At 46.8% G+C, this 26,309-nt stretch overlaps 1 protein-coding gene across 3 annotated transcripts in view; it reads left to right on the top strand.

Moving 5' to 3' along the window:
• The window catches only part of TMCO3 (transmembrane and coiled-coil domains 3), a 1,285,122-nt gene that overhangs the window by 252,930 nt on the left and 1,005,883 nt on the right, over nucleotides 1-26,309 (top strand). For all 3 annotated transcript variants that reach the window (XR_011283572.1, XM_069637136.1, XM_069637137.1), the window contains exon 4: nucleotides 5,850-6,041. Coding sequence is in view for 2 of the 3 variants with exons in the window: in XM_069637136.1 (XP_069493237.1) it covers nucleotides 5,850-6,041 (192 nt within the window). In the remaining variant the exon portion in view is untranslated. The remainder of the gene's footprint in view (nucleotides 1-5,849; nucleotides 6,042-26,309) is intronic.

Raw genomic sequence — 26,309 nt, 5'->3', positions numbered from 1 at the left:
AGCGAGTGCAAAGTCCTCTCGGCTGGAGACGAAGGCGACGGGAAGAAAACTGGCAACACCAAGGGCTCGTTGAGGTGGAAGTCCGACGGCACCTTGGGCATAAAAGAGGGGTGCGTCCTCAGCACCACCCTCGTGTTGTGAAGTCAAGTATGGAGACTTGCAAGATAGGGCCTAGATCTCTCCCACTCGTCGTGCGGAAGTGATGGCCACAAGAAATGCTGTCTTCCACGACAGGAACTTCAACGGCACCAAATGCATCAGCTCGAATGGGGCACCTATGAGCCTGGTCAGCAGCACGTTGAGCTCCCACACCAGGGCAGGGTCCTTCACCGGCGGGAACGATCGGAATAGTCCCTTCATAAATTCCTTCACCAGGTGATGAGACCACAAGGACACCCGTCCTGTAGTTCTGGTCTATCGGGAGATGGCAGCCAGATGTATCTTGATGGAGGCGTGAGCCAGTCCAGCTTTGGCCAGCGACAGTAGGTACGGCAATACTTGAGGGGCCGTAATCCGGAGAGGGTTAATCTTCTGTGCCTGGCACCAGACAGAACCTCTTCCACTTATGTCCATAGCATTTGGTTACTACTAAGAAAGATAGATCAGAAACGAAACTGATACTGATTTTTTTCTTTACTGAGGATTCCCAGCCTGACGAAGGGGAATATTCATGAGCATGTGAATCCATGCCAGACCCATGCTCGAGAACAGTTACAGGTAAGTAACTTGTTCCTTTTTAAACTTTGAGAGTAAATGTGATTTTCAGAGAGTAAAAATTACTGTTCTCTTTTGCAAGAGAGTAAAATGTATGTGACATCCATACAATTTTTGCACATGTCGGCTGGAAATCATTACTATGCGGCAGCTTTCTGCATTGTGACAGAATACACCTTTCATTATTTCTCTCTAAGGTCTGGCCATTTGATCTCTTCTGTATATTTTTCAATGTTGAAAACACAAAAACCTAGCCAATAAGGTTCGATAGCAGAATTGTCTTTTGATGTTCAATGAAAGTCCTCATTTCCTGGAGCTATTACTACATAATGGTATGCCAATGTTATGATCCAACAGTGCAGGGGGGCAAGGACTGCATGCTAAATTCTATATCTAATCTCATGGTCAAATGTTTATTTATATAGCGCTTTTGGCAAAGCACTGTACATAGAACATATCTATCACAATTATCATCAAACCGAAGTGGGTACTCCTTTATCAATCTCGAAAGGATGAAAAGCTGAGTTGGCATTGCCGGGATTCGAACCTGCAACCTACAGATCAGATCAGGTACAGATCACAGCAGCGAGTGCTCAACCAGCTGAGCTATCTTATTTGCTAACATCCTTCAGCGGTCAGTTAACGGAGTATCAACTGAGGTTTAATGATCACAGTTCCTAGATGTTGGACGAACCATGTATGAAGCTGTACATAAAGTTAAATACCTATCTGGATTATCATAGGGACAGGTTTTACTGAGTTTCTATTTCAATTACAAATGTAACTCATTTGTTTGTTTGTTTTTGAACAGCACTTGCACTTCCTGGAGAGTAAGGTTTTGGATGTTTTAATTGTAGTCTTGAAGATTTGAGATGCTAGAACACCTGTGATTGGTGTAATGACAATTGCTCACCCTTGAGCTAAGACTCTGCTGTCACGGACCATTTATAGTAATGTACCCCATTGACTGCAAGGTTGGGGGGGATGCAAACTAAACCATGCATAGTCATAATTTTGCACACAGTTTTTATAGTTGGAATGTAAATTAAGTGTAAACATGATCTGCCTCCGCATGATTATGCAGACAGCACAGGAACTCTTAAAAATACAATTGTGAAATACTGGTTTGCTTTCACTGGAACAGAAGCATAATTTGTTACTAAATGTTAATTCTCAATTGAAACTTAGTTTTCCTTCTTATTAATAATGCAATCCTAAACTGCTAGGAAAATAAATATCCACAGTGCTGTTTGCTCCATGAGCAGTAACACAGCAGAAGCTGAATGGAAATAAACCATTCCTTTAATCACAGTGTGCCATTTCTTTTTTTGAAAGCCTTCCGAGAAATACATTCTGTTTTAGAGGCTTTTATCCATGGCATGGCTTGCAATTACATCCATGTAGATATAAATCAAAAGAAGGGTTCTGGTTTGTGTCAAGTAACCTGACCGTTGCACTACTGCCCTCTGCTCTAAACTTGTGTGTAAATGTACACAGGAAAATTAAAAAAGCTGTCGTATTGCCAAGATTTTCATGCGTTAAAAAGGCCTAGTACGCACCTTATCTGGAGGCCTGCCGTATGGTATCATAGAATAGTATTAATTCATATTATTCTAACCTGTTTTAGTGGAGAGAGGCCCGTCAGCGCACTTTTTAATGGAGGAGACCAATTCTAACTCTCAATTAGTTGAATGCGATGTGTATACAATGTCACTTGTCTGAGTTTAACATTGCGAAAAAACTAGTACTGTTTTTACTTTGTTTTCCTCTTTTTCTTCCCCTGATTGTACCTGTTTCTTCTACAAAAAATGAACATAACAAATATCTCCACTTTGTTAATGTTTGTCGTTCTACTTTGCTCTTATGGATGTCATGTAAAAATAATTTGTGAATTCCAAAAAACATTTTTGTGTATATTGCGGACTAACACATGTTTATTTATCATGAACTAGCTGGGGTACCTGGGGTTGCCCTTGTCCTGATCGAGTGGTGTCTCATGTGCTTTGGAGGATGTTGCTCTTGTCCTCTTGTCGGCAAGTCTTGCTTCAGTTTGCTCTGTCATCTCATTTGCCCTGGAGAAAGTTGCTCTTGACCTCTGGTCGGCAAATGGTGCTGCTGTTTGTTGTTGTGTTTCAGAAGCTCTTGATATTGATTTTCGTTTTGTATCAGATGGAGCTTTTCCAAGTGATGGTCGTTTTTTGTGCGCCATGTTTCAGTCACTGTGGCTTCAGCACATTTGAGAAAATGTGTAAAAGATTGATTGTACCCTCTTGTGAATGAACTTAAGAAAACTGTAACCTTGCCATTTCCCATATTTGGTGTGACGCGATAAAAATATTTTAATGTTATTTTTTCCAATTCTTTTTTTGCATCCAAGATTTTTTGCATCCAAACATAAACTATGATCTTGTCCCAGACAAAAGAGGAATCCATGCAAAATGTGGTAGACGTGGGTTCAATTTTGTGATTTTGTGTTGCCGGACAAACATACACGCATGCATACATTCAGCTTTATATATAAAGATGTTGAATTTTGAAACACTTCATTTTGTATACATTTGAGCAATTGGCATCAAAGGATTACAACTCTGCCCTGATAAAGCCCCTAAGTGGGTGAAACTGTTGGCTATGCAGTTGGCAAATCATAGCAAAAGCATACAGTATGCTTATAATCATTTTGTGAATTGTGGTATAGTACAACGGATGCACCTCTGTGCACAATCAAATGTAATCAGTCACATGTGACTGATTACATTTGATTGTGCAATCATTGCATAGTGATTGCATTAGCTATTACATATCTACCAGGAAGTCACTAGACTAACCCATACATATAAAACATGACTATATTTTGTTAGATGAGATATCTTGAGTCACTTTGTTCTTTGACGTGACTTCTTCTTCCTACGAAATTGGTTTTGAACAATGTGTTTACTTAAATCACTTTACAACAGTCTTAGACTGTATTTTTTTAATTTCAGTTCAGCGCTTACCTGTTGGGAATATCTTACCCAATTTGTAAATCATTCCCCTTGGTACTTACGAGGCCTGTCTAACATCAATAGAAGGGAGACATACTCTTGAACTGTGGTGAACGACAGGAGCTGGAACTTTGTTTTGAACTTGTTTGAAACTTTCTGTTTTTCACTGTGGGACTTTGCTTTGCGCTTTTTGATGAAAAAACTTGTTTCCTGGGTAAGGGAACCAAAACCTCAGGAAAGAATACCTCGAAGCCCAGGAACTGACAATCGTCATCCAGGAGAGGGGAGTCATTCTCCTGGACCAAGAACATTGGCATATTAGTTAGTTTAGTTACAAGAGTAAGGGTTAGAAATAGGATTTGACGAAGAACGTTTTATTTCTTGGACATTCTGACAGTTGCCCTAGTTTTGTTTGAGGCAGGGAAACCCCTCTTAGTTTTAGGGAGAGAGATTTTTCACTTTATTTTCTTTAAATGTGTATAGCAAGAAACCTGACCATCCCGGTCTCCGTCTCCTATCTCTGCACCCTTACACACCACTAAACCATCCGCCACTAGGGATGTCACAGTTGTGAGGCAAGTGCTGAGGGATGTTCTGTAGTTAAATAAGGAAGACAAATCAAAAAATTGACGCAATCCAGGACATTTTGGAGCTTTGATAAAGATTGAGAATATTCTCTCTACTAAATATTGTTTCACCACCTTTCCATCTCCTTTCATTCCTATGCATAAACATCCTCAATGTTTGCCTGCCCTGCGTTACAAAGAGATTGCGAGGTGTGATATCGGGATGACGGGCTCCTTTAGAGACATTTGTGGAGAAAAAAGTGAAACCCTTCAAGAAATGTAAAACAAACTTCAGATGATGGTTTCTTAAAGGCCTGTATCGAAGCATGAAGTTCCCAGGAAAGTAGCTTCCTTGCTATGTAGGTTCTTAGATGAGGGGGGTGCAACTGTTTTGGGAATACTTGAAAAGGTGGCAGAAGAAGCTAGGACCACAATGGGAAGGCTTCCCTATGCAATCAAATGTATGTTCTTGGGAATGCAGTAATAATGGTGGTGGTGATCATGTATGGCGGGCTTGTCCCACACTTACTTATGGAGAGAAATGTTTGAAGCTGTAAAGGATACAATAGGGGTTTTGCGTGATATACGTTCAGCAATTTTCCAACAGGAGTTCAATTCTTTTTAACTAAAACATTCCCCAAACATGTGGATGGTTTTTTCCTTTTTATTTTCTGCAGCAAGGTTTATAGTTGCACAAAGGTGGAAGAAAGTGGAAGCCATTTGTTATAATATGTGGATTCATAGAGTATGGGACATCTTTGCTATGGGCCAGATTACTGCTCAGTTTGTTCATCACTGACCGTTCTTTCTTGTTTGGAAACCAATATTTGACTTTCTCATTAACGACAAAATGTTGTTCAAATCTCCACAAAGACTACAAATGCTGAACTAGTTTGATTAATAATGTGATTGGTTGATATGGATAACAGCTTTGTCCTAAGAGTTTGTCCTGAGAACAAGAGGGAATAAGAAACAAAGGTGACTTTCAAAGATGATAGTTGCATCTGACGCTGTTGCAATGATTATGATCTTTCCTGTGAAAAATCTGCACTCATAAACAGGTTGGGAAGCTGATTGATATTAAGACATGACAACCCAGCCTGCAGTGATTAGTTTTGGGTTTTTGGGGTTGGAGGCCAGGGGGGGGGGGGGGGGTGGGATATGTGGATGACCTTGAAATGTATTGTATTGTATTTAAAACGTTTTACATTTTTCTGCAATAAAATGTAATCAATAGAATTATAATGTAAGGTTATTAACAAGTCTTCTTTCCTGTTGAATTAAAATACCTACTGGCCTTTAGTCTCCAAGGTTAGCAGTACTAAAAGATGGGCAGAAAGATGTTTGTTTCTTTTGTTTTAATATCTAAGAGATCAATTTGTCTCGTGTCATGGTTGCTCCCTTCATGTAATTGTGTTTTTTTGTTTGTAGTCTGCGGCTTGTAATACTGAATTTTAAGGTGGGGCAAAACAGAATTCAGCAAATAAAAGCATGAGTGAACTAGCTGCTCGTGCTTGACGTGAGCTAACATAAGCACTCTGCTGTGTCAAGTCTGTTTATAATCGAGCATCTCTTGTTTCTCTGTCAGGTACAAGGCGTTAATGTTGAAGCAGTTTTGAGGGTCGAAGAGGTAGAAGGGAACGTCAAAAGAAATGCGTCAAAACATGAAGCCGAGGATGACATGGGGCTCAGCATGCTTATCGATTCGCAAAACAACCAGTATATTCTCACAAAACCGAGGGATTCTACCATGACTCATGCAGACCATCATTTCATACGGGTAACTTTGTATAAATCATGAAGAGTCTAAATAAATATTTGGTAGTATGCTTGTATATTTGTTTTGGGGACCTTAGGGCTATTGGTGCTTAATGGGGATGTCGGCAGATTAAAAACTATAGGCTTCCCCTGTTTAGCAGTTAGCAATATTTTATTGTTTGTTCTGTCAAGACTGAGGTCATACACCTGCCAACCCTTACTACCTCTTTAAGTTAGACTGGTAGGTAAAAGGTATTAGTACATTATAGTGCTGTAAACCTAATGTGCATAAAGAGTTTCCTAATAAAAATGCTTATACATGCACAGTTGTAAAGCGCATGCCACATGTGTTCAACGTGCATACAAATCGCCCCAAAAGTGTTTTATTAAGCTCTCTGGCGATTTAAGAGTTTAATTTAAAAATATTAGCAAAGTCCGCGGTTACTGTGGAGGGGATGGCAGCTTGCCAGAGAGATGCACAATGATTGACCCGACCGCCTTCTGAAGCTCACCCTGCTGTCAACGCCTTCCAGCCACGGCTGCCTAAAAGTCATCTAGAACACTGGACAGTGACCTGGTGGTGTACGTCTGAGAATGGAATAACGGAGCCTTGCTGCTCTACTCCGGCCCACACTCTAGGTCTGTGTAGCGCTCCAGTTGATGACCTGCCGGTAGAAGCTCGAAAATCATCTGTCAGGGCCCGTGATTGTTGGTGATGACAGACTCAAAGTACGCATTTACCGGTAGTCCCCGCCTGGTGTGCGTGACTGCATCTCCAGGCGCCTGCGATGTGGACAGAACTACCAGGCCTCCTTGGTTTGTCTCTGCACCGCTGCCAGGCCCACCAAAGAGCCTTCCCACCACACCAGAGCGCCGGGTGTCAGCATTGGGGATCACATTGCTGAGGGTGGCTTATGGATTGAGAAGTGCCAGCCGGGCGTCACCCCTGGTCGTGCCATGGAAGATACGCTGCACCTTGCAGTTGTTTATAGGCACTGGCCCACCATTATACACTGCCCCGCACCTCAGGTGAGTACCGCACAGCAGCTCCCACTACAGATCCCAGCACCTGTTCTGGGAGAAAATGGCAAAAGGTGTGGGCAAATAGGGGTAGCATGGCGCAGTATCAATCACTGCCCAAAACATGGACTGCACCCTCACAGGAAGATGCTGGGAAATATGTGCAGTCGGGCGCCCAGACGGTGAGTCCACCAGACATCCAACAGATCCTTACTTATGTAGGAGGTTTTGAATCTATTAACGGTCAGCTGGACGATATAACAACCAATATTGCCTCTATACGCTCACAGCTAGCGAGACATGGGATCAGCGAAGCAGATGGCAGAATTTACTCTGCTGAATACACCATCTCAACTGTGCACAGCACCATAAACACTTTGTTTAAAGACATGAAGGAAGTCAAGGCAAAGTGTGATGCTCTTGAGTCCTGCTCACTCAGGAATAACATCTGCATCATTAGTGTCTCTGAAGACATATTAAAAGCAATATGGAGCTCGCAGTGGAATGTGCGCTCCTAGGCAACGGCCCATCCCCCGTCTCCAGTGTGCCCCGCTGCTGCTCCCCGAACATGGCTGCCCAGGGGGCACGCATGCTCAGCACCACCACTGACTAGGCGGTGTAACTTATTCTGTTGCTTAGGAAGGGTTGGGCCCTCCCTAAGCCAAGTCTCCAATCCTTCGCTGGTAATGTGACGAACCTAGGGGTTGCGTCCCTTTTTGTCAACGGGGGAACAACTACTTTAGTCACTAAACCTCGATGGGGAGCGTAGCTAAGCAGCCATGGAATAGGCTGCAATTCCTGAGAGCTTTGTGATCCGTTACACTGATCCGGAGAAATGCGTGCAATTCGACAGCTGACTTCAACACCAAAGATACACTGAACGTGTATGAATATGCCGGGAGAAGAATGAGCAGGTCGATGAAGGGCACGAGACACAATAGCAAGAGTTAAGCTACTTTGTATCCCGGACCAGGGCCGCGAAACTGACAACAAGATGGAAGCGTGCCAACACAAAGGAATCCTTGGCGGCTCCTGAAACACGTGATGGGCGCGTCACTGGCGAGCTGATGGCTAGTAGCCGTTACTAAAACTAGGGGCTGCTGTCTGCCCATGTGAGGTCTATGGGCAGCACAAAGCGCGATTCAACTGGAAGCGAGGAGCGTGTAGCTCTAGCAACACAAGAAGGCTGCCCCCCATTCCCCGAGGGAGCGTAACGAAGGACCGCCGCTGAAGTGGCTACGGTGTGCAGTGTGGCCTGCAAATTCAGTTATAACACAGAGCGACCAGCTCCGATGATCTGGAACAGCCGGAGGCCCCGAGGAGCGCAACGAAGGACTGCTGCCAGACGCAACTGACACAAGCAGCGTAAGCAGCAAATTCTCTTACGAGGAGCGAGGAGCTCCGGAAGCACGGGGCTGCTGGGAGCCCAAGCAACAAGACAAAGGACCGCCGCCGCAAGAGAGCTGGATGCTCATTGTGGGCGGATGATAGTTAGGCGCGCAGGGGGTGGTAGCTAGAACCCTGAGGTCCGGACATGACATAACGCATAGACAATAACCAGTTGCCAGCCCATAAGTGGATTACACGAGTAGCACGTAGCTGCGAATTTGCCAGCAAAAAGAGGTGGACAGCTCTGATGGTATGGGCGACTGGGAGCCCCATAAGACAGTATTAAAAAAAAAAAAAAAAAAAAAAAAAAAAAAAAAGAGATCGCTGCCAGATGTAACTCTGCCATATAGTGAAGGGAGGAAATAACCCCACGCACGAGGCTGCAGAGGGGTGAACAATTCCACTGGGACACAACTGAAGCCGGCAAACTCCACAAGTAAGCAGACCCGGCAGATAAGGCAGCCCCAGGCAGTAGCATCCACATGGTGCAGCGCATGGAGAGTACAGTGAGAGCTGCAAGGACAGCATAACACAGAGGAGGCAGGAGAGCTAAACAATCCGCAACACCCATAACACAAGACAAGTGAGATCAAAAGTGCGTGCAACACAAACATACACCGTAGCACGTGCAAAAGGATGGCAACACAGCGATTGCGTAAAAGGGCCCATGGGACAAACCCCATGGAACTATAGGCACGAACTGAATGCAGCATGGTGGAGTCCGCAGTGGGCAGCAAATTGTAGGCAGCCCCACGCACTGCCGTGATACATCAGTCCTGACACTGGCCTTTCACATAGGGAGGACGGCGGAAGGATTGAAGGAAGTGAAGAGCCACATGCAAAGGGCTGGCTGGCACGGCGACCCACTGCGCGGTTGCAGGAAGGCCATGGAGGTTGGGGTCTGCGCAGGCAAAAACCGCAGACAAGAACTGGTCGCTGGCCCAAGCACAGAGTGAGTAGAGAAGTTTGAGCAACATACACTAAGTACATAAGGCATAGTACTCCTTCCCGGAAGAGACGGACCCACGCCGCGAGCAAGAAGCGAAGCGAGGAGCACCATTGCCAAGGGCCCACAGAGGGGTAAGCAAAGCGGCGAAACGGCACACTACCACACGAAGTGAGCTGTAAGGCACAAGAGGGCGCCTACAAAATGGGCCAAAAGGGAAGCAAAGGGAAAGTGAAGCAGCTGACTATGTATAAATTTGCTAAAGCGCAGCAGCCCACAAGCCCCCCCCCCCCCCAGCACAGCCTGGGACTAAGGTGCAAGAGACTGAGAGCGCGCCGAGAGATGACCAACGAATACTTGAAGCTATCACAGAGTTGAAATCCTCGTGGGGCACGTGGCTGAGCTCAAAGAAGCACTGGAAAGGAAGATGGACACGGTGGGGATAGATGTTAACTTATTGCGGCAACATGTGAGGGCGTGGCGGACCGAACTAGCAGCTTGGAGAGTGCCGTGAAGACGAATGAGGAACTAAGCACTGCTAATGCAAAAGAGGTCCACGTACTGAAACAACAAGTGGCCAATTTGGAAAACCGGGCAGAAGAAGCGGAAGGCCGTGCGAGATGCAGCAACATACGTCTGGTGGGCCTAACGGAAGGGGAGGAAGACACGGACCCCACGAACTATGTTGAGAATATGTTACTCCAGGAAATAGGAGCTAGCAAACTCTCCCAAGGATTTGCGGTTGAGCGGGTGCATCGGGCTCAGACGAAACAACTTCACCCAGGAGCGCCTCCCAGAGCTATAATTGCAAACATTTTGAACTATAGATATTGAGAAAAGATCCTGGAATTCTTCCAGAAAGGTGGTACAATAACCCGAGCGTCGGCAACGATCATGGCCTACCCGGATTACACTATGTTGGTGCAGAGGCAACGATACAGCTATGTGTCAGTCCAGAGGAGATTACGCACTGCTGGGGTGAAATATATGTCTGGCGAAACTAAAAGTTCTGCACACGGGCAAAGCCCACTTTTTTTGAGACCTCGGAGGAAGCGACAAGTTGGCTGGACATGCACGGATGCCCAGAGTCGGAGGGGGACCAGGACCGAGACAGAGAGACTAAGTGATCCGACGACATGGGGGCCTAAGAGGGGGGAGTGACATTACATAGGGGTAAAGGGGCATGGATAGCTTGTATGGTAGTAGGGCAGAGACCAGCTGCCATATATGATATGTTATGATATGATATGTTATTTATAACGCGCTTAATACCCAGAAGTCTCTAAGCGCGGACCCGGCGATCGAACCTGTGTAACTCTGTGTCGTCTTGTTTCCAAGACGGGCACGTTGCCGCTGAGCTATCCTCCTGGGACAAGCTAGCCTCCTGGGACAAATACGCTTGCTAAGTGAACATTGTGGACTGGATATAGTGACAAATAACCTGGATATGTGATGCGCAGCGCTGCGACTTATAGATATATCGGAGCCACAGGATGCATGTGCTTTATCCCCATTAGTAGAAGTAGTAAGTGCGCCGATAGGGCGACATCTCCCCACTGAGTCCCAAGTACAGGCAGCGCCAAGAAAGGGGCTAAATGTGTGGAAGCCTGAGACCCAGGGATGGACCTGGGCAACAGTCGGGAGGGGAAGGGGGGGTGTTGAGTGTGGTGTTGGGAATGGGAATGGGAAGGGTGGGGGGAGGGATGGAAGCAGGGGCAAGGGGTTTTGGGAAATGTTGGGGTAGGATGGGGAGCAGGCTTACATACACGAACGGTGGCCTCCGAGCAGTGCTCGGAGATAGACAGAGGGGGACGGGACGTGAAGAGGCTATGGGGGACCTTAAGGTAATCACCTGGAATGTCAGGGTGCTCAATAGCTATTTAAAAAGAAACAAGGTTATGATGTACTTGCAAATACAGAATGTAGATATAGCACTGATACAGGAGACCCATCTCACGAAAGACAAACTAGAGGTGGTCCGGAAGAAATGGAGGAGGACCATAGTGGGAGCTACATACTCTGCCTATGCTAGGACGGGTGATCACCTGGGTGGCACCGCATGTACCATTCGAGGTACTACAGTCCACAGCAGTTGCAGATGGGAGGATGGTGGCAATAAAGGGGCTGGTGGAAAATAAGGAGATATGTATTATAAATATGTATGGGCCGAACCAGGACACAGTGGCATACTTAAGACGCTATACAATAAAATGAGCATGCACCTAGGAGTGGAGATGATTTGGGGAGGGGATTTCAACTGCACGCTGAACCTGAAAATCAACAGATCAGACATTAAAATAGACCGACCAACTCCAGCCGCTAGGGCGCTACAGTCCATATTGACAGACTTTGGGCTGGTCGACGTATGGAGAGAGCACCACCTACAGGATACAGTACTCTCACTAAGCTGCCCTCAAAATCTGCATAATAGGCTCGATTACATATTCGCCACACAGGAGCAATTGACGGAAATTGCACAGATCGAATATAAAGCGAGGGTTTTGTCAGACTTCTCGCCAATGATCCTGAGGTGGCAATACCGCCCCCCAAGTGCCAAGATTCCAACATGGCGACTTAGAGCCGAGGCACTGGAAGATGCAATATTTAGGGAGGATCTGAGAGGAGAAATCACAAATTATTTTGAAACTAGCACTGGGAGTGTCGATTCAGCCGGTACGCTCTGGGAAGCTTTTAAAGTGGTAATAAGAGAGATAGCCATAGCCAAATCCAAAGGACTACAGGGAGGGATCTCAAAAGAACTGCAGGAAACGGAGGTGGAGCTAGAGGGGATCCTAGGTAAAGAGGGGGAACACCAAGGAAGATGCGGAAACCATACTTAAATTGCAACAGAAATACATGGGGTATTGGGAGAGACTATGCAACCTTAACTATAATAAAATATATAGAAAGACAGCATGCGGGCGGGGACAAACCGGGGAGAATTCTAGCGTGGTTATATAAAAGCGACACCCCAGGACTACAATTCGAGATATAGTGAGAGAAGATGGGCAAATAGGAGTTCCTGAGATACTACCAACAATTATATGGGGATGTAGAATGAAGCGACCGCAGGAAAATACAGGAGGTCTTAGAAGACATAAATATGCTGAAAATTAGTACAGAGGAGCGAGATATGCTGGATGCCCCGGTAACTCTAGAGGAACTGGAAGCGGTGGTAAGGCAGCTGCCCACTAGTAAGACCCCCGGGCCGATGCACTCCCTAGTGAATTTTATAAAGCGTATAGCGAGGAGATAATCCCCTCCCCCCTCCCTCCCTCTTGGAAATGCTGAATGAATCATATGACAGAGGAAGATTGCCAGAATCCCTAAGAGAAGCTATCATTGTTCCTCTCCCCAAACCCAACAAGTCGAGCAAAGATTGCGGTTCATATGGGCCACTGTCAATGCTCAACCAAGATAGCAAAATACTTAAGGCAGTACTGGCAAATAGAATGAGAGGGATTATTGGCAAACTCATACACCCAGATCAGACCGGATATGTCCCTCACAGGAACATATCTGATAACCTTAGGCGGCTACACCGAGTCATAGAATATACCAAAGGGGATTCGGGTGAGATGGCGATAGTATCACTAGATGCAATAAAAGCATTCGACTTGGTTAAATGGCCTTGACTGACGGCCGCTCTGGCCAACTACGGGATAGGTCCCGGTTACCTCAGGTGGGTCAAATTACTATATAGTGCACAACTGGCCAGAGTTGAGACCGGAGCGATAATATTGGAGAGGTGGCAACTCAGCAGGGGCACTAGGCAAGGGTGTCCTTGGTCCCCAATGTTATATATCCTGGCGCTGGAACCGTTGGCGATATATTTGAGGCAGCAATATGACATAATAGGAATCAACATTAAAGGGGAGCCGCACCTAATCTCATTGTATGCAGATGACATGCCATGCTAATCTATTTACGATACCCCGAAGAGAACCTCCAGTATCTCCTGGAGGTGATGGAGCGATTTGCGTCGCTATCAGGTATGATATGATATGATTGTTTATTTATATAGCGCCTATACACAATGTGTTTCAAAGCGCTTCAAGGCAAGGGAGGGAACAAGGGAAAATACAACCACATTCTTACAGGCCATGAACAGTAAGGATGTGAAATTGACTACCGTACTAAGCCTGACGACATTTCAGATAGTGCAAGAGCTAAGACATAGATAAGGAAGGGAGGGGAGAGTGGGAAGGAAATGGAAACAGACAGGCGACTACCGTACTAGGCCTGACAACGTTTCTGGTAGAGCCGGAGAAAAACAAAAGGTGAGGGAGGGGGGTGCAGAAAGGGAGGGGAGGAACAAAACAAGTGACTATCATACTAGGCCTGACGACATTTCAGATAGTGCTGGAGGCGTGGTGGGGAGGAAAAAAACAGTAATGGGAGAGTGGAGGAAACAGATGAGGTTGCTATCATACTAGGTCCAGGGACAATTCTGATAGAGTAAGTGCATAGAAGAAAGTAAGGGGAGGAGATAGGAAAAGGGAGAGAAAAGAGAGTAAGCAGTCAAAAGGAGTGGAGAAGCAAGAGTGGAGAGCGAATACAATTGCAGAAGTCATTAGTAACACATAATGTTGCAAGCCAGGATACAAGATGAAGATGGGAACAGCATGATTCAGGGCCACCATGAGCACAAGATGCAAAGGAAGTCCAACATGAGAGTTGAGAAAGAGTGACGCACCGTGAATGAATGAAGTCCATAAAAGTCAAATCCAGCATGGGCCACAAGACAGTGATGGTGAAGGAAGGCACCGGGGGGGCGGGGCTTTCTAAGTGGTGAAAAAGAGCAGCAGGCAGGAAGGTACCAGGTGGGTGGAGCTTAGGCCAGGTGACCTAGATCCACTTGCACCTGCTCCCCATCTGCAAAGGAGAAGAAACTGGAGGGCTCCTTAAGTAGGGAAACGGAGCAGGAAGGCACCAGGTGGGCGTGGCTTGCTAAGTGGTGAAAAATGGCGGCAGGCAGGTAGACACCAGGTGGGCGGGGCTTAGACCAGGTGACCTAGATCCACTTGCACCTGCTCCCCATCTGCCAGTAGCGGTATAACGGTGAACCCAAAGAATTCATGTATATTTCCACTGGGCAGGTATGTGGGGACCCCACGAGAGCAGCTGCCAATCCTACAAATTCCATGGAAGACAAACACGTTTAGATACTTGGGGATAGACATTTACCACACGGTGGAGGCAGAACATCAGCACAATACGGAGAGGGCGGTAAGGGGCATAGAAAATAGCATGAGGTTCTGGGAGAAACTCCCCCTTGCAATGATGGGGAGGGGGCGATGTTGAAAATGGTGGTCCTGCTGAGATTATTACACTACTTTGGGAATATACCATATTTGATACCAAGGCAATTTATTTATTTTGGTCAAACTACATAGCATTTGCAGGGACTTCCTCTGGCACGGGACGAGGAATTGAATAGCCCTCTGGAAGCTACAAAACACGCATGAAAGAGGGGGCATCCAATTGCCAAACTATGAGATATACTATCTAACTAGCCAGCTACAGTATGTGGCTAAATGGCTATCAGAAGACCCAACCGCAGAATCAAGATTGAGACTGGAATGTGCCCCGTTCTTCCTGAAAGAGGCGATCTGGTTGGCCAAAGAGGCGATGAGAGAACGCCCAGAGATGTTGACATTGAGATGATATGATATGGCATTTGTAACGCGCCTATACACAAGTGTTTCAAGGCGCGACGAGGCAGGGAGGGGGGAACAAGGGGAGACAGACAAACGATCCTACTAGGCCAGGTGTCATTCAGATCGCGCAAGTGCATGGGTAGAGGGGACGGGAAAAGTGCAAGTGCAAGGGGGAAAGGGAGAGGGGAAAGTGCAGTACAAAGTGATTAGTAAAATACAAGATAAATAATAAGGGCCAGCTGGTGGCAAGTGCAGTATAAGTGCAGACAAGTGCTGGGAAGGGGGGCTGTAGGGATACAGAGACAGTGCAGGGGTTGCCAGGGAGGCAGTGCAGGGGAGAGTGGCTGGGCCAAGGACCGAGATTGGTGAGTGGCCCAGTTGCTGATTCAGTACAGTTTCAGTGATTTAGCAGGGGAGAGGGGGAAAGAAAGCAGAAGCAAAGAGGAAGGTTTTGAGGTGCTTCTGGAACCAGAGATGGTTCTCCTCAAGTTTCAGGGAGGCAGGAAGGCTGTTCCAGAGGGAGGCCCCTGCTGCGGAGAGAGATCTCCCCCCAACTCGTTGCTTGGAGAAGCGGCTGACCCTGAGGGAGTTGGAGGTGGATGAGCGAAGAGCTTGAGAAGGAAGATATTTAGGAAGAGAGAGTTGAAGGTATTTTGGCCCAAGGCCCCAGAAGGCCTTGTGGACAATGCAGAGGGTTTTGAACTTAATCCTTCCAGCCACAGGGAGCCAGTGTAGCGATTTCAGTCCAGGAGAGATCCGGTTCCTGGGCATGAGGCCAAGGACAAGTCACGCAGTCCTGTTCTGGATGAGTTGCAGCGGGCGGAGAGTAGAGGCAGGCAGATTTAGGTAGAGGCTGTTACAGTAGTCCAGATTCGAGAGAACCAGGGCTCTGGAGACAGTGAGCTTCTGGGGGAAGGAGAGGAAAGGAAGAATACCTCTGAGGAGGTGCAGCTAGTAGTGTGACTTCTTAGAAACGTCAGAAATGTGAAGAGAGAAGGAGAGTGTGGATTCGAAGATGACACCGAGGTTTTTTGCCTTGCAGGTAGGAGCAGGAAGAGGGCCAAGAGAGGCCGGCCAGAGAGCTGCAGGGAAGGAGGGAGTAGGTGTGCCGATGAGTAGAATCTCAGTCTTACTGGCATTAAGGCAGAGGTCGTTGGTGGCACACCATTCCTGGATAGCAGAAAGACAGTCAGAGATGAGGGAAGGAGAAGAGGAGGCCGAGAGTAGCCTGAAAATGAGCTGGGTGTCATCCGCATAGCACTGAAAGTTGGGGCAGAGAGCAGAGATGCGGATTGCAAGAAGTGCCAGATACTGGTTGAACAGCAGGGAGAGAGGTTAGAACCCTGGGGGACACCACAGGTAGAGAAAAAGATGTCAGAGAGGAAAGACCCCAGTTGTACCTGGGAGGGTCGATTTGAGAGGAGAGGTCAGCCAAGCCAGAGCCTGACCAGTGATACCCAGGTTATCACGGAGACGGTTGAGCAGGATGGTATGGTTGACAGTATCAAAGGCAGAAGAGAGACCAAGCAAAATGACAACACATGGAATGTTAGAGTCAAGGTTCGAGAGTAGATCCTCACGGATGTTCAGGAGAGCAGTTTCCGTGCTTCTGGTGGCTCTGAAGCCAGACTGATGGTCATGAAGGCTACCAACAGATTCAGCATGGAGATTAAGCTGGGAGATGGCCAGTTTCTCCAGGAGCTTGCCCAGGAAGGGAGTGATAGAGATTGGGCGATAGTTAGCTGGGCAGGAGGGGTCCGAAGAGGGTTTCTTAAGAAGAGGGTGCACAAGGGAGTGCTTGAGAGGGGATGGGAAGACTCCAGAGGTGAAGGAGTGGTTGCAGAAGTCAGCAAGGGCAGGAGCCAAGGAGTCAATGTGGTCCTTGATAGTTTTGGAGGAACAGGGGTGGACCTGTTTTGACGAGACTTTCATAGATCGGACTTGTCTCGAAACCTCATCAGCAGAAAAAAGGGGAAAGGCAGAGAAGGGGAGAGGAGGGGCAGGGAATAGAGGGGGGGAGGTGATAGGAGGAGAGTGAGGACAGGATGTCCTGAGTTTTTGAAATGAAGTGGGAGGCCAGTGCCGTACAGAGGGCCTGGGAGGGGACAGGAGAGGTAGATACGGCAGCAGGGTTGTCCAGCTCCTTGCAGATTTTAAAGAGTTCGGCCGAATTGTTAGATGCCGCAGTGATGCGGGCTTGGATAAGGGCTCTCTTCTTGGTGAGAACGGAGAGCCGGTATTGCCTTTGGAGCAGGCGACAGGCCAGTTTGTCAGAGGATGAACATGAAGCACGCCATTTCCTCTCTGCCACCCTGCACTTGCGTTTAAGGGTGACGAGATCCGAGTCATACCAGGAGTTGCATTTGTCTTTGGGCTTCAGGCGGATTCTCATGACAGGGGCAAGGATATCAAGAGTATCAGATATAGCAGAGTGGAGAGAGGAGAGGGCTGTGTCAGGATGGGAGTCAGCCAAGGGTGGAAGAGGGGACGAGAAGGTGGCAGCGAAAGCCTCAACTGACACACGCTTCATGGGTCGGATGACCGAGAAGGAAGGTGGCAGTGATGAGGGTGGCTTTGCTTGTGGGGTAGGGAGGGTTAGGTGGGAAGAAAGGAGAAAGTGATCACTCCAGGAGAGAGGAGTGGAGAGAGAGGGACAGAGAGGGGAAGGTCGGAAGAGATCAGGGCACCTAGAGTGTGCCCTGCAGAATGGGTCGGCCCAGACGGGAGAATAGAGAGTGAGAGTTGCAGAGGTTGCAAAAGAGTCCAGAGGGGGGGGGGGGGGCAGGAGGCATCCAGGTGGATGATCAAGTCTCCAAGAATGAGGAGTTGAGACGTTGAGGACAGGAGTGAGGAGGAGAGGTCCGCCCACTCGGAGAGGAAGGAGGAAATTTGACCAGGTGGCCGATAGATAGTAGCCATCGTAAGGGAATGGCTAGGAGAGAGAGAGAGTCGGCAGACAAGACATTCTAAAGGGGAGTAGGTCTGCGTGGGAATAGCAGTGGCAGGAATCCACTCAGGGAAGATAAGGGCCACACCCCTCCGGCAAGGCTGGGCCTGTGCACAGAGAGGATCTTGTAGCCGTCAGGTAGGAGTGTGTCAAAGCTGGTGACAGAGCTGGCCGTGAACCATGTCTCAGTGAGACAGAGTACGTCAAGGTCCAATTCCTCAAGAAGGCGGCAGATATCGGAGGAATGTTTGACGGCAGAGCGAGAGTTAAGAGTGGCAATGTGGAGAAGGTTGCCATCTTTAAAGGACTTCCGGGGAGGGGTACAGATCAGAGGTACGCCCTGCGGAGGTGAAGGAGCAAGGGAGGGGACAGGGAGGGGGGATAGAGGCAAGGTAGCCGAGGACAGAGGAGTGGGGACAGCAGGAGTGGAAAGGAAGTTGATGAGGCGCAGGAAGTGTCTATCAAAGAGGTGAAGGTTGGCCTGTGTGGCAGGTGTGTCGTAGGGCTTGCCAGGTCATGGAAAACCCAACCCTGTGCTCCCCGCAAACGCCACTAGTTGCACTAACGGGGGAAGACGGACAGTTAATGAAGATGATTAGGAAGCACTGGGAGCCGGTAGGGAAAGCCACGGTGGGAGATGTAATACAAGAAGGGAAGATCAAGGAGTTTGGAATGTTGGCGGAAGAAACGGGGTTGCATAACAGGCAATCTTTCACAAATACCAGAATGAGGAAGCGGATCAAGGAGATATGGTCAGAAATAATACTAGAGGAGTTACCGGACGCTGCCACAGAAACAATATATGACATAGATGAAAGAGGGCACGAGATATCTAGAATATATGAGCTATTAATGTCCAAAGTGGAAAAGGAAGTGATACAACTAAAACAGGACTGGGAACAAGGTGTGGGTGCCCCTATGAGCGACTGCATGTGGGAACGGGCCCAAGGATATCACAAGAAAGTGTCTAGGAATGCAAGGTTACAGCAGATAGTTATACATAACCCATAGGGCATATATGACTCCCCAAAGGATAGCAAAATTTAAGAACGTGGATAGGCAATTGTGTCCTAAATGTGGCGAAGAAAATGCTGTGATGACGCACATGTTCTGGGCGTGCCCAGAGATTGGTAAATTCTGGGAAGAAGTGGCCCAGAAATTAGATGAGAAAGGGGTTCAGTTAAATATCGAGACAGCATGGCATGCATGTTGGGAGGATTCCCCAGATCACACAAATTGAAACATATAAGCAAATTGAAGCATCTGGCGTATATACTTGCAAAGCACAGGATTGGAATGGGGTGGAAGGCATGCCACAGACCAAGGATAGAGATCTGGTGGAAAGACCTCCAGAAATGGACGGGAGCTGAAACAGCGGTGTGGCAAGATGTTGGTAATACTCAAGGGGAGGAGGAAGTGGGAAACCTGACAGCCTGGAAACAGTTGGTGGCTACACTGTATGGGCCAGCCCAAGACTGGTCCAGTGACCAGGACTCAGTTGGAAACATAGATAAGGAATCCCTTTCGCATGAAGCAATTGTAGAGCGCGAGGTAGAGTAAGCTCGTAAGGGGGAAGGGAATGGGGATACAATTGACATTTATTGATCTGTGTGAATCTGAGTATTGTGACATGCACTGCAAGTCGATTGTATGTTTGTTTTGAAAATTAATAAAAATTGTTTAAAAAAAAAATACTTTAGTCACTAAACCTCACAGTGACCAAAATATTTTTACAGCTTCCCCTATGCAAGTACAGAAGCAGGAGAGACAAAATAGAAGACAGGGATCCCAGGTGAGGGAACTTTGAAAAGCACACCAGTAGTCCCTATGAAGGAAAACTGATAACCAGTGAACAAACGAACAGCCAGCGGGAAACGGGAAAGCATCAAACTGCCTTGGAAGAGAGAGACCGAGGGAGACGGTCGAATGCCGGTGAACGAGTCGGCAGGCAGTACCTTAGTCTGCGACCTACGGCTAGTGACAACTGAGGTAGAGATCATTCCCGCAAGGCGGAAAATAATGTATTATTTTGGCGGCAGTTCCCTAACACGCGGGAGAGCAATCTAGGAACGTGAGAACCGTTCTCAAGAAAACGTTGAGTCCATATTCACATATGGTGGAGGCGGATAATCTGAAGCCTGCGCCGCCGCTCCAGGTTGCGCGCTGCAGGATCAAGCAGGAAGCCTTTGGCACGAAGACTTCACGGTTTTGTGTCAGCAGCGGCAGTCTGCTGAAAATTGCTACACTTAATGAAACAACCTTGAAGACAGGTCGTGGGGCTGCGGACCAAGGAGAGGAGTGAAACATACTGCAAGGGACCTGCTAGTGAACACACAGGTACTGATTGGGGAATATGGGCTTTTTGGGTCCCTGAATGCATTACCATATAAACAGATGCAAATAAAAATGCAAGATCCACGACCCAGTGAAAGACAATACAACCAAACATGTATTTTAGGGAGATTAAAGAAATCCACACAATAAAAGAAGTGTACAAGGAAGAGAAATACGTAGGCTACCCTCTTTCACCCCTTCATCTAATAGTCTGTTAGCTCAATAGGATCTAGAACTCCGTTCTTTAAAACACCAGAGTTTATCTCATCTGCCAACAAGACCAAATTGGAGTCAGCAGGCATTTAAAATGCTCCTGTCATTTGTGTATCTACTCTTCCTCGTCCCAGTGACTCTGGGAACCCAAAATGTGCATTACTTGGTAATAAAGAAAACCAAGTCTGCCACAGACAAAATTACATTATTTAAGTAGTTGCTTTCTACTAACGGGAAAGACCCGGGGATGTGGCTTGACCGGGACAGCAAGCAACGATCTGGCCGCCTGGTAAGCGAACCCGTCCGTTGACAGCCGACACCATGATGAAACCTCTCCCGACACCGGGAACCAAGTCTACGTCCCCGGGAGCGGCACACATTCTGACAGGGATCTCCACTGCAGGTAAGCTTGGAAAAAGCCTGGGCAAGCTATATATCGGCCGTTTAGTCTCCCATGGCACCTTTAGGCACTCAGGAAGCCATCTTGCTAGTTTACTCTCCAGACCACGCCCCTCTCTAATTGGAATTGTTAACGTGGAGTTTCCTTCGCCTCGCTGTTCGTAGATTTTACATGTTAACTGTTTGTTACCTGCTATGTTGCTGTTTAAAAGCGCTCGGTTCTTCTTGCGAGCGAATAACCTTAATTAAATAGCTTGTCCATGCTGCGCTTTCTTGCTATTTAAATGGTCTGTTTAAGCAGGCTGTGTTTATAGCAGCTCACTCGCATTTGTAGCCCCTGTCGAAACATAATTTTGAAGTACGCGGGGCACAGTTAGGATTGCACTAAAATGCCATTTATCAATTGAGGTTGTAAGGTGCTTAAGGGAACTGAAGTTAGTTTTAGACTGAATTGTTAATAGTGATTTGTATTCTTGTGTTTCTTTCTTTTTTTTGCTTTTTATTCAAGATGCTTCTGTTTTGTATTTAGAATATGTAAATTTCTGTTGGTTTGCATATTGTTATTTCTTGTTGAAATGTGTTAAAAGTCAAATTGGCTATTGCACAATAAATAAATAAAAAAAATACTAAAATGCCATTATTCTGTGGAAGATAAGCTCCTAGATTTTTAAAGATTGTGTTTATAGACTTGCCAGTGAGGTTTGCGGCGAATGTCTGGTCTGCAATAATATTTATATAGGACTATACCTTATGGGCTTCAAAGCGCTGAAATAACAGATGGCTTGACTATCCCACCGAAGGGTACTCTTATCAACCATGAATGGTGAAAGGCAGAGTTGGCTGACAGGTTTTAAAACTGCTGCTTGCGGTCTGTAAACCGATATGGAGCAGAGCTCAACACACTGTCTTTGCAGGAGCATGCAGCGGCATGCTTCAAAAGAATGTCTACCTTTTTAACCTGACCTGTATTAAACAGAGAGTACCTTTTTAATTCTAAGAGTATACGTCTGCTGTAGGGGAGGTTCATCTTTGGTTACTGTTACTTGCATGGGAGCTTAAGCCAAACGCACACTACGCTATTTTTATTTTTATTTATTTTCTTTTTTAAATGTGCAAAGCACATTAACAGCCCAGATGCATCGAGCCACTCTTGTAAGAAAGTGTCTTAGTTACAAGGATGATTCTTTGCTCAGGGTTACAGTGAGCGTGGAGCCTACAGTGTAGGAAGCAGATGGTTGCATGGGCGGTTACATGTTAAATTGATCTGTGATTACCTGTTACATTTATCAACAGTTCAGTGAAGTTACAATGCATGGTGAGTAAAAGCAAACAGTACAGGCTTTGTTATACAAACAGCAGAGTTTGTATAGCTTTCCTGAAGGATATGTGTGAGTCTATGGTTCTGAGATGTGTTGGTAGGGAGTTCCAGTGAGTCGCTTCAATGACTGGGACTCTAGAGCCTCCTGCGCGAATCCTTAGGGTCTTAGGAATGGTGATGTGGTTGGTGTATGCAGTCCTAGTGGGCCTGCCTGTGATCGGTTTGGTGATTTTCTGTGATGGGTACCACAGAGGCAGTATTGTGGATATACTTGTGCATGAGGGCGAGAGTTTTAAAGATGATGCGCTCTTTGATGGGAAGCTAATGAACTTGTTTTCGGGTTGCTGAGATGTGTTCCCTCTTGGAAATGTCAGTGGCAGCCCAGAGGGCGTTATTTTGGACAGTCTGTAGTTTACATATGTTTTTTGAGGAGGTACCTTCTAGGAGGGCATTACAATAATGAAGCCGAGACCCGAATATTGCTCTCGCTATGGTGAGGCAGTTCTGCTCTGAGAGAAAAGGTCTTGCTGCATTGACCAGTTTGGAATGGTAGGCTGCAGCAGGCGCTATGGCGTTGACCTATTTGACCATTGAGAGGTTGGAATCTAAGTAGACCCCCAATGTTTTGACCACTTGGAAAACGGGGATTGGAGAGTTGTCAATCATGATGGAGCTATACTGTTTATCGAGCTTCTTTATGGTTGCAGGTGGTCCAATTAGTAGTAGTTCTGTTTTTTCGCCGTTCAGGCACAACCAATTTTCTGCCATCCACGTTTGGATAGTGGAGTAGATAGAGTTGAGGGTTTCCATGTCTAACTCATAGTCTCCGGAGAGGGGGGGTGAGGACCTGTGTGTCATCAGCATAGTTTGCATTTGCAATGCACACTATCATAATAACCCCTAGAGAAGGGATTAACTGCATTCTAAGATAGCCGATCACTTCTTACAGTGAAGGTTTATTTCCCTGCACTTTAGTCAGATTTAGCGGAAGCATTTTCCTGCTTTATCCTAGTAGCATTTATTTACACTGTATCCAGATTTGCTGTCTTTGGCCTGCCATTGAATGAGGGTGTTGGCATTTTCTTAGGAAATCTCTTGAAGTAGAACAGCAAATTCGTTGCCCCTTCTTATTTGACAGGAGGCGTCTGCCTGTGCTTTCTGCTTGGTCTTGTCTAACACCCGCTGTTTGGAAGACTGTTTAATCATTAGTGAAACAATTTCAGTTACTGCATCCTGTGCATGATTTAACTCGCATTGTAACCACGTAGGAGGAGGCACACCTGACTGTAATTAGCCTGTATGGATTTGTATGTTATTCCCTGATTCTGAGCAGCTGATAGCATGGAGTCACGCTGTGCAGCTTCCTTCTGCTTTAGTGTCATCTACGCAGATTGTCAGATTCGTACTGAAGGAGTTTTTATTCTCTAGCATCTATGGAGACAGTAAGTTCACTGATAGGTTGACAAACCTAGCGATTGTGTTTGTACGTCTACAGCCCCTGAATTAAATCTCGATGGCGCACATTCCCTGGCAGGAAAAGCAGACCACTTGGCACCCAAGTGATGTAGCGTTCTCGGGACTGCCACAATCCTGGCTCATAGGTTTGCATGTAAATGTGATCTGTAAACCAAACATTAAAGGTACCTCTTATCTTCACTGAGGGCATCTGTACATATGCATACAATATTTCTGTACATGAACTGTGTGCTTGGCTGTATATATTGTGTGTGTGCACAATCACAAATGTACTTGATTTATGCACAGCAACAGAATGTATTTGTCACCCAGAAGAGACAAATGAGTCCGATCAGCCATGATTTCATATACACTTTCTGGCGCACCTTTATCAGAAAGGTGTTTACCTGCGTCTGTGCACTTTTCTGAAGCACTCATTTACAATTTAAACGGGTTTTTATTCCTGCATACTGTTTTAAGTGGTGCTAGGATCTCTCACAGCACACCAACTTGTTACGTGGCTTTCTCCGCTGGAACATTTTAAATGGTGCTTATCTAGCAGATCAAACATTGTCATGACCACTGTGATGGGCTACAAGTTGTGCCACAAGCAGGCTCCCTCCAGAACCCTGAGGGCCTTAAAACCACTGCAAAAGGGCTCCTGGAGCCAGTCCTGGCGCCTTTGCCACAAGGCTCATATGTAGGAAGGAAGGGCTGTTCGAGCTAGGTCCCATTTATGTACGTGGGCCTTTAAATCCAACATGGAAGCACCCACAGTCTAGTTCTAAGAACCAAACCATGCGGTCTACTGTTTTGGGTGTGGCAGGCCTGGAACTACTTTTCCTGGTACTACTTTACCTGGGCTATATAAACCACACCCTGACTGCAGAACACGCTTTGTGTTATTCTGCAACCAGCAGTGTGATGCTCACTGTGTCCAGCTCCTGGTCTTCAGCATCTTCCTGTAATCAAGAACAAGATTATTCTGTCTTACCTGAGAAAACACCATCCAGCACTCAGCATCTCAACTGGGCTGCAATCTGTGGAAACCGAGACAAGAAGAAACATCACTCACCTGTGAGTACTAGCTTAAGGACTACCGGCGAACCGCTACCACAGCTGCTGTTCGAACATTGCAACCTGCAATAACGATAAAGGGAAAAACAATAATAGAACGCACGCTTCCAAAACATCGAATTCAATCAGTCTTACCTGAATTCCATCGCGCTATGCCACGTTTCCATCCGGAGCACCACAGCAACATCTGCAAAGGAAAAGAGACATATTCAGGTTTGCTTTCAATATTAAACAACCACGCAGCGCTGTACTTACCCTAACAGATTCCGGGGGCCTGGTTTTCATCGCGCTCTCATCCACTCGCAGCACCACAGCGGCCTGTGAGGAAAAGAAGAAAACACAGGTTAGCTTTAAAAGACAATAAAGGCTCTGCGCTTCACGCTTTCTCTTACCTAGAAACGTGCCTCTCCATCAGGCACGCCAGCATCAAGACCTTCGCACCTGAAAAGGAGATGAAGACATTAACGAATTCCCACCATAAACAGAACAAAGACTTAGAATTAACAAACCTACCAGCCTACCAGCAGATTTGGGGTCACAGCAGGCCTGGGCCCAAGGAAGGCGTACTGCACCAGTGAAGTAACTCGGGCATCTCGCCAAGAAACGTCAAGCGCCCCTGCACAAGAAACGCAGGACGGATAGCTCACCCTACAAATAACTAAGGTGAGAAAAGAACCCAGTGGGAAGGGAATCGGTCAGAGGGAGGTGGGAGATTCACCCATTAGAGACAGTTATCACAAATCCTCCCTTCTGTAATTGCAGATTCATTATTCTGCACTGGGCAACTACGCATCCAGGGTTCCAGATCTCAGAGCCTTCCAGACGCCCCCGGGTACATCAGGTAAGCGTAACAAAAATGCTCTCTCTTGGCACTTTATCTCTCTAAATGTCTATTTATTTGGGAGGCATACGGGGGAACATAAAAACCATTGTTCTCTCTGCTGACAATGGGAAAAGACGTGATAACGAAACCCAGCTGTGTGCGTACTTGTGATGCTGGAAATACCTTTTTGAGGAACAGGGCCTCCTAGTCCTTGTCCAACCACTTCTGTGTGTGTTTCCTGCCTCTGAGGCCCAGCCTGGACCTCTGGCAGTGCAGCTCTTCATTTTACCTTTTAGAGAACATCCCTGGGATGCCCTTATGGCAACCATGGGTGGGGGTACACTTTTGTACCCCTTGTGTAGGTCGGAGTAAGGAGTCTGCAGCTGCATTTCTTCAAGGAATCCGAAGACTGCTAAATTGACCCAAAGTCAGAACCAAGAAGACCTGCCTAGGTGGCCTCTCCCCGAGCTACAAGGGACCATCTTGCACCTGCTGCTCTCCTTACAAAGTACCCTGGAATCCAGTCCTGTGTGCCTGCCGCATGAAGAAGGGGTCTTTGTGAGACAAGAAGAGGAGTGCTTGGGCATCCTGATAAAAAAAGTCCACTTGTGTTGTCCAAGATCCAAAGGAGTGTCTGTGACCGCTGGAAGCCAGATTTCTGCGTATCACCCGGAAGAGGCTGTACCCTGGCATAGTGCTGAATGACACC

Source organism: Ambystoma mexicanum, chromosome 7p, assembly GCF_040938575.1.
Source record: "Ambystoma mexicanum isolate Mex_15411 chromosome 7p, UKY_AmexF1_1, whole genome shotgun sequence".
In the NCBI taxonomy this organism is placed as follows: Eukaryota; Metazoa; Chordata; class Amphibia; order Caudata; family Ambystomatidae; genus Ambystoma; species Ambystoma mexicanum.
This window is presented reverse-complemented; position numbering and strand designations above follow the sequence as displayed.